General features: G+C 46.1%; 1 protein-coding gene across 1 annotated transcript; it reads left to right on the top strand.

The window, feature by feature from the left end:
• The first annotated feature begins 1,319 nt into the window (after positions 1-1,319).
• LOC125547494 (cysteine-rich receptor-like protein kinase 25) lies at positions 1,320-7,184 on the top strand. The gene is made up of 6 exons (XM_048711351.1): positions 1,320-2,210; positions 2,989-3,228; positions 5,897-6,104; positions 6,194-6,449; positions 6,718-6,859; positions 6,948-7,184. Exons 1-6 carry the CDS (start codon positions 1,329-1,331, stop codon positions 7,119-7,121), a joined length of 1,902 nt encoding a protein of 633 aa, XP_048567308.1. The 5' UTR covers positions 1,320-1,328; the 3' UTR covers positions 7,122-7,184.
• Positions 7,185-7,716: the final 532 nt, after the last annotated feature.

Raw genomic sequence — 7,716 nt, 5'->3', positions numbered from 1 at the left:
AGCCTCTTCGATTTTTGTATGCGAAGAAGTGGCTTGCGGACAAAAAGAAGAAGATCAATGACCGTAGGGACTATGAGGTGGTGAGGACGGTTGCAGCACAGATGTAGGCGGAGGAGACAACCCAGATGCAGACGAAGCAACCAGCTCGGATGCATGGAGCAGGACGAGCAAAACACATTCTGCCTGGAGCATGATGCATTCCGCTCGGAGCAGAAGCCCGGCCAGTGATCCAAGGCCGCCCGTCACGCTCGGACATCGATTTCATTTTGGTACACCCGGATTGTTGAACTATGATTTGCTTTGCTTTGTTTCGAACTTTTGAAATCGAACAATTTGTATCATATGATCAATATACATGGATTTGCATGGATTTAAAAATCCGGATTTAAGGTATATGGATGCGCAGTGCAATATATGAAGGACCTGCGGGGCTGTCCACGAGTGTGCCCGGACGCGCCCGCGTACCGGATTTGCCAAGTCCTACTGTAAATACTCTTACACACCATTTACATTTACATTTATATAGAAAACCAGCAATGCTGGATGTTTCAAAAAACGTTTACATAGACATGCGCTTATTCACTTGATTTAAGCAGCACACATGTACCCACCGAGAATTAAGAAGAATTGGTCACCCCGTGAGCAACTCTGCTGCATGGGATGGTTTTGCATGGAATCCACTTTACCTGTCCGCGTGCTGCACAGCGCACACTGCAAAAGTCGATACGTCTAGTCCGGGTATACTCTTTTGTGCCAAGGGATTAAGCATGCTCCGGCAAGGGTCCAGTCGTAGGTTGTACTAGTAGACGCCACGACGCAGATGAAACACAGAGTCACGGGCCGCCTCCTGTAGTGTCCGATAGCGGATGTCCTTATCTCGGTGTAGAGTGCCCTATAAAGCTGACCAAGTTAAATCGTGTACTACTAGTAGACTACCAGGTGTAGGTGTCAAGAGAGAGAGACTCAGTGCAGTGCAGTGCAATTCAGAATCCTGATTGATGGAGACTTGGCCCTCAAGAGTACTACTAGTATCACTCTAAAAAAGGAAAACAAAAGAGTACTACGAGGCAATGCGATTACTGCCATCATCACTTGAATTAGTATACGACACAAGGCAACCTAGTTTGCCCTGGGCACTGTTCATATACTCCTTACAGTGAGTTGGCGGTGGAACGCGTCTTCCACGCATTTACTGTATCTTTAGCTGTCTGCGGCATGGCTCCTCCTCTGCGCTGTACGCATCTGGCTGGCTGGACCTTCATATTGCCATCGTGCTGTTAGGCTAGCTCATAGGAGTACATGACATGATACACCTCGAGTTCTTGGCCATGGCGCCCGGTTTCATGCCGAGGCGCCTGATCGCCTTCCTCCTCATCTTTTGTGTCCTCCGCCGGGGGCAGGGGGGCAGCACAACCTCGCCGGGGCAGCAGTCCCTGCTGTGTGGCTCGCAAAAGTACGAGATAGGCAGCCCCTACGACGACCACGTTCGCTGGCTTCTTCCCAACCTTACCGAGTCCGTCATCCAGGACGGCGCCATTTCCGGCTGGGCTGACGTTGGCAACGTGGCCAGCGACCCTGATGATGGGGTGGGTTGCATGGCCATGTGCTACGCGGACCACGGCCGGGAAGACTGCGCGCAGTGCCTCAGGTACGCCGCCGGCCGGTTCCTCCAAGGGAAGGACTGCCCCAACGCCAGGAACGCGTCCGCCTTCTACGACACCTGCATGGTATGGTACTACCAGCTCTCCCCGGTGGTGGGCTTCGGCTACTTATCCGTGGCGGTCAAAAGCGATTTGGGGCTTGACCTCACCGGCAGCCAAGATGTGGTGAGCTTCCGGAGGAAGCGGAGATTGCTTCTGCAAGATCTATCTAGCCGGGCGATTGCGTCCAAGCAGTACGCCGCGGCCAGCAGCACCAGCTACTACGGCAGCGCCTTCCAAAGCATCTACGGCCTTGTCCAGTGCCAGAGGTTCCTGTCCAGAGAAAACTGCAGCTGCTGCCTCAACGAGTTGACACAATATGTTGCGGGTCATCGCAGCACCATGACTATAGGCGCGGTCAAAACTTACTGGTGCTACATCAGATATGGGACGGAGAAGTTCGATGATTACATCTCCGAATACATGGCGACGCCGCCGTCGCCCAACGACGCTTGGGCAACAGCACCCGCCATGGCACCAGCGCTGGCGCCGGCGCCACCACCCCACAAACACAAAGGTGAGATCCACAACACAACATTTCTGCTCCTCAAGCTCCATAACTTTTTTCACGATACACCAAATTATTTTTCAGATCCAACAGCCTAGATATATACGGCAATGCTACACTACGATTCGTGTCTCTGTTGCCCTGTCTCACATGAGGATAAGGTCCACCCCAGGGTTTTCGGTACATCTTAAAAAATAGTTAAAATTGTATTAAAATATACATATAATTGTAAATTTTATGATATTATTCCTCATATCTTACTTTTCTTATAGTGATTTTTTGTGTAGTGGTTCAATATGGACATAAATATATGTATATCAAACGTAAATTCTAAATATAATGATGTAAGAAAAATCTCAGATTTAAAATAACTTATTCTGCAAACCGAATGATACATACTTGTACAAGCTCTATGCGGGGATTCCTCATTAGACATGAGCGCTCTGGCATGTGAAAGCGTGTGAAATGACTGAAGAAACGGTTGGTGGGGGAGCGTGGAGGCATGCGCTGGGATCCATCTAATAAAAAGGATTATGCAGAAGCAGAACCTGGGAAATACCTGCAGACCAAATTACCCATATTAAAATGTCTGTAAAAAAATACTAAAATAACCATCTAATCAGCTGTTCATCTTGTTTGATACTACTTTGTTCTAGAGGTGGTAAGATGTACCCTAAAAAAATCTACAACTCATTTAGCTGTTGATCTTGTTTGATACTACTCTGTCCTATAGGTGGTAAAATGTACCGTAAAAAATCTACAACTCATTTTTGCATTTGCAGGGAGGCAACGATGATAGGAGTTATCATAGGTATTTGCAGCGGCAGCATCGTCTTGGTGACCGGGATTATGCTTCTTCTCAGGTACCTCTTCCGTGGGAGGTTGTCCCGTGTGCCTTCCAGGCAAAGCATACAACTTGGCAGCTCCGCGCCAATGCAGTTTTCAGCCAGCCAGCTCAGGGACGCGACTAACAACTTCACTGACCCTCTAGGCAGCGGTGCATTCGGTACCGTGTACAAGGTACCCTCTCCGTTTCCTTTTACATCCTATATTAGCTTTGTCTTTAGTCAGACTGTTTGAAGTTCTATCAAGTTTATAGGAAAAAAACATCATTATTCAGAGGAAAACGTTCGACAATTTCAACGAAATTTCACAATGTTTCATGGACGACCATGTCTTCTTCCGCGTTGCATAAAGAGAGTCATTGACTCGCCCATCCATGTACGTGGCCCCTGTTCGTGGCTTTGTGCCATTCCCAATGACCGTGACTTCTGTTCGGGAGTTCCCAATTGCCCACTTTCTTGTCTTCTCCGTTTCAAGAAAACTACGCCGCGGCGGCGGCGGTGTCACACCCTCAAACTTTCGATTCTGGTGACCGCACAAGGACAGGGAGGGAGATAAATTTGGGGCTGTTTGGTTCTAGGCCTTTCACTGCTATACTTTGCTACTTATTTTTTTTTTTTTTGCCAAGCTTGTCTAAGGTTAGCTCAACAAAATGAAAGCTACAAATTGGCAAGATTAAGAAAATTTTGCCTTACTTTTTGAGTATGTCATGTGGGGTTCTAGTATGGCAAAAAACATGTTGCCTAAAGGTTTGTACCAAACAACCTCCTAAGTTGATCAAACTTGCATAACTTAATAATCATAGGCAGCCTTAATCATAAACCAAACAGCACCGAAGTCTCCCCTCGGTGCCGCAACTGGTGAGGGCGGCAACGCCAGGGCCGACTCTGGGCTGTGGCCAGGAGTGCGGGCACCTAGTGCCCAACCCAAACAGGGGACCATTCTTTCTTTTTAGAAAAGGAGGAAGACCCTCGGCCTTTGCATCTGGACGACGCGTGCATCCACTTTATTAATTATATAGGACCCTAAGAAGTGTCACGCGTGTGGCACAAAACAATTCCGCCCTGATGTTTTATGATGGCAACTTTACTTATCCGGAGATGAAAACTTTAGTTGTGAAGTATGGCAACTTTCTGCTTGGATGGCGAGTTTCAGTTTTTTTGGGGTTTCATTTCTTTGGATGGCAATTTTAGGTGTAAAAACGTCATGGCAGTGTTACTTCGTGCCGCACGTGTCACACTTATCATTTGAATATATATCTGCAAACACATAACATGAAAAATACCTGGAAACAAACAGAAAACGTAGCAAACCCAACACATTAGGGATAGAGATACTCAGCGGGTCATTTATGCGGTGAAAAGTCTAATTGCTTCGGTTTTCTCCACCAGAAAGCACACTGCCGCCACCTCCTCTCGTTCTTCTCCCTGTCTTCTTCCATGCTATAACTACCCCAACGACAGGTCCCCGGAGTGCGGCAGTGACCAGAAACACCACATCAAACACCGTAGCATGCAGCGACGACCAGCTACGTGGGTAGCCATCAGGGCCGTGGTGAGGCGAGTGCCAAGGCTGACGATGGAGTCCAAGAGTTCGCACGGGGACTCTGAAATGCGCTGGTGTTGAATAGCGCTGGTGTTGTCGGAAAAGAGACGAAGCAGTGGCTGATGCAAACGTCCAGCACTAGCACGTACGGCCGATGTCAACTATTGACTATAGTTCCAATACTACTAGTACTCTAGTAGATTAGATTCCTTTCTTGACATGAGTAGAGAGTGAAATGTGTCATGAGTCCGTTAACTCAAATTGATTGCATGCTTTAGATCAATAACTCGGGACTTGATTAATCTAGACCATAAACTCGTTTATTTGATCAAATAAGGCCAAAATCAATTTTGGATTAGAAAGACCGGCCATGTGACTGCCTCATCAGCGTACCTTTGATCGCTCTCTAATTGACTAATATTTAGAGGGTTCTTTTCACAATAGTGGAACTGATTTATTTATTTTAAAGGCACGAACTGGTTGGGATTTGAAGACAAGAGCTGAGGGTACAACAAGGGATTGCTAGCCACTAGACTATTACTACCTCCGTCCTGATTTACTGGCCCCCTTTGAATTTTGTGCTAAATTTTGACCTTAGATTTAACTAATAAAATGCTAATGCACGTAATAAAAAGTAATATCATTGAAAACTATGTTCAAATACGAATACAATGTATATTTTTTGGTGACATGCATTATTATTATTTTAGTTAAATCTATGGTCAAAGTTTGATACAAAATACTATGAGGACTAATAAACCAGGACGGAGGTAGTAATTGATTCGTTTATAATATGCAGCTCACATTATGTACAAGTACTACAAACTGTTAAAGCTGGATTAGCTGAACACTCATCTCAATAAATAGGCAGTTGCATCTGTTTTTTTTTTTCACGTGAAAGGGCCTAGTGCGTTGTTATGCCGATGGAGCCAATATAAGTAGCAATCCACGCAGACTATGCAATGCATGTATATTGACACTCAACACAAACTAGTTGACAGCCTAGTGGTTAGCAAACCCTTGTTTTGCCGCGAGTCACGGTTAATGCGCACCCTTTCTTTTATTTATTTTCCTCGCTAGTGATCGGATTATATGGCCTAAATTGATCAAATCCCAAGTTGTTGGCCTAAAGCGTGTAATCATTTTGAGTTAATGAACTAATGATGCATTTTACTCAATAATAATGTATATGCATGCGCCTATGAACAACACAAGAAGCACTTCCCGCTCGTATGTAGTACTATTAGTCATCACTCGTTCATCATGACCAAGGCCCTTCTCTGTTCTGTCCACGCACCAGGGTACAATGGGAGGGAAGGAGGTCGCCGTAAAGAAGCTTCATAGCAAGGATGGTGTCGTAGGGGCGGCCTTCACTAGCGAAGCCCACATGCTCATGGCGTTCAAGCATAAGAATCTTGTGAAGCTGCTGGGGTACTGTGACACAGGCGACGACAGGTTGCTCTGCTTCGAGTATCTCAGTGGCGGAAGCATCGATAAGCTTATCTATAGTATGGATGATACCACGTGCCAACATCTTCTTAACATTGTTCAGTTAGACAACCTCTTTACAGATGAGACGTCCATGTTTGTCATGCAGAGGGAAGTGGGTACGTGCTAGATTGGAGCGGACGCTACAAGATTGTGCAAGGAATATGTTCAGGCCTGCACTACCTACACCACGAACTAGACCATGAGCAGAACATCGTTCACCTGGATTTGAAAGCGAGCAACGTACTGGTCAGCCGCGGCGATGGGGGAGACATCACCTGTGTGAAGATCGCCGACTTTGGCCTCTCAAAGTTCTTCAAAGCGGATCTAACACACTCGTACACGGAGCAGGTCGTTGGTCTATTGTAAGTCCAAGTATCTTGTCAAGTGTTAACATAAATATATTGTTACATATATTTATTTATTTTGAAAATAGTCACGTACTGTGAGAGGGATAATAAGTTAATAACCACCTGGAGCTGCATGTGACAATAAACCGTCATTGGATGGTACTATTCCGTTAGATTTTTGCTGAAGTAATTATGTAAGAATGTCATAGCTCGAATGATAAAATGTCAATCTTGCTGAACACAGCCTATTTAACATAAGTGATCTGGTGGACGATGAATGCAGGGCGTACATGGCACCGGAATACGTCTGCAAGGGCAGAATTTCACCCAAGGCCGATATATACAGCTTTGGCATTCTTATTCTGGAGATAGTCACTGGGCGATGCGCCAAGGTGGGCGATTCTTCGGGCGACTTCATCACCTGGGTAGGTACCCTTACTCAACGATCTCCTACACCTCCAGTTGTCGTCAACTCGTCATGTCATGAGACACATTCTTTCTGTCTGCAAGCAGGTTCATGAGGAGTGGAGAGGAGACGTCCGAGCTCTCATGGATGTTGATGGCCTGCCGGGCGACTCTATCACACAAGCCCGCAACTGCATCGAGATAGCGCTGGACTGCATCCAGGAAGACCCCAACAGCAGGCCGGACGCGGCAATGATAAGGCAGAGGCTCTCGCATGTATGACGGCGGCGGATGTGAAGAAATTGATTGTTTATGTGATGTGCTGTCAATCTGTCATTGTTACCGGGCTCATTTGGATGACGGCAAAAGTTTGTTCTTTGTTAAAGTCACTGGTTTGCATTGGGATCGACGAATTTGATGTATTCAAGACTTGTATTTTTTCATGTGTTGCATGATCTGCTATTTGGAGAAACCTCTTCATTTTTCAAATGGCTCTGGCATAACCATGTGCAATATTGAATGCATCTCGCATTTCTCCATCTCTCTCTGTTCAAATTCCTAGATTAGCATGTATAGTACCGATCTTTTGCATTTGAAAGTTCAGAAAATAGCGGATTGGTGATTAAGGTTGCCATTAATTCAGGCTGGGCGTTCGGGTTTATCAGAAATGTTTGGGTCAGGTAATTCGCCTTATAAAATTTTGGGTTTTATAAAACTAGCATGATGGCCCTCGCAAATGCGAGGGCAATGTCTGAGAGTGTCTGGAAAATGTTCCGGACGCGCGTGCACCGCGGGAATGAGTCTGGAAAATGTTCCGGACGCGCGTGCACCACGGGAATGAGTCGAGCCTTATTTTCGCCTGCCGAGAATTGTTAAT

This window comes from Triticum urartu, chromosome 3 (genome assembly GCF_003073215.2).
Source record: "Triticum urartu cultivar G1812 chromosome 3, Tu2.1, whole genome shotgun sequence".
In the NCBI taxonomy this organism is placed as follows: Eukaryota; Viridiplantae; Streptophyta; class Magnoliopsida; order Poales; family Poaceae; genus Triticum; species Triticum urartu.
Note: the sequence above shows the minus strand (reverse complement) of the source record. Positions and strands in the feature narration are given on the sequence as shown.

What these genes read in the sequence shown, in the direction of transcription:
- LOC125547494 (XM_048711351.1), top strand. Translation starts at nt 1,329, where the DNA reads ATGGCGCCCGGTTTCATGCCGAGGCGCCTGATCGCCTTCCTCCTCATC. An exon ending in CGGCGCCACCACCCCACAAA is followed by an intron (nt 2,211 to 2,988) that starts CACAAAGGTGAG and finishes TTTTGCATTTGC; the next exon opens with AGGGAGGCAACGATGATAGG. An exon ending in CATCGATAAGCTTATCTATA is followed by an intron (nt 6,105 to 6,193) that starts GTATGGATGATA and finishes TTTGTCATGCAG; the next exon opens with AGGGAAGTGGGTACGTGCTA.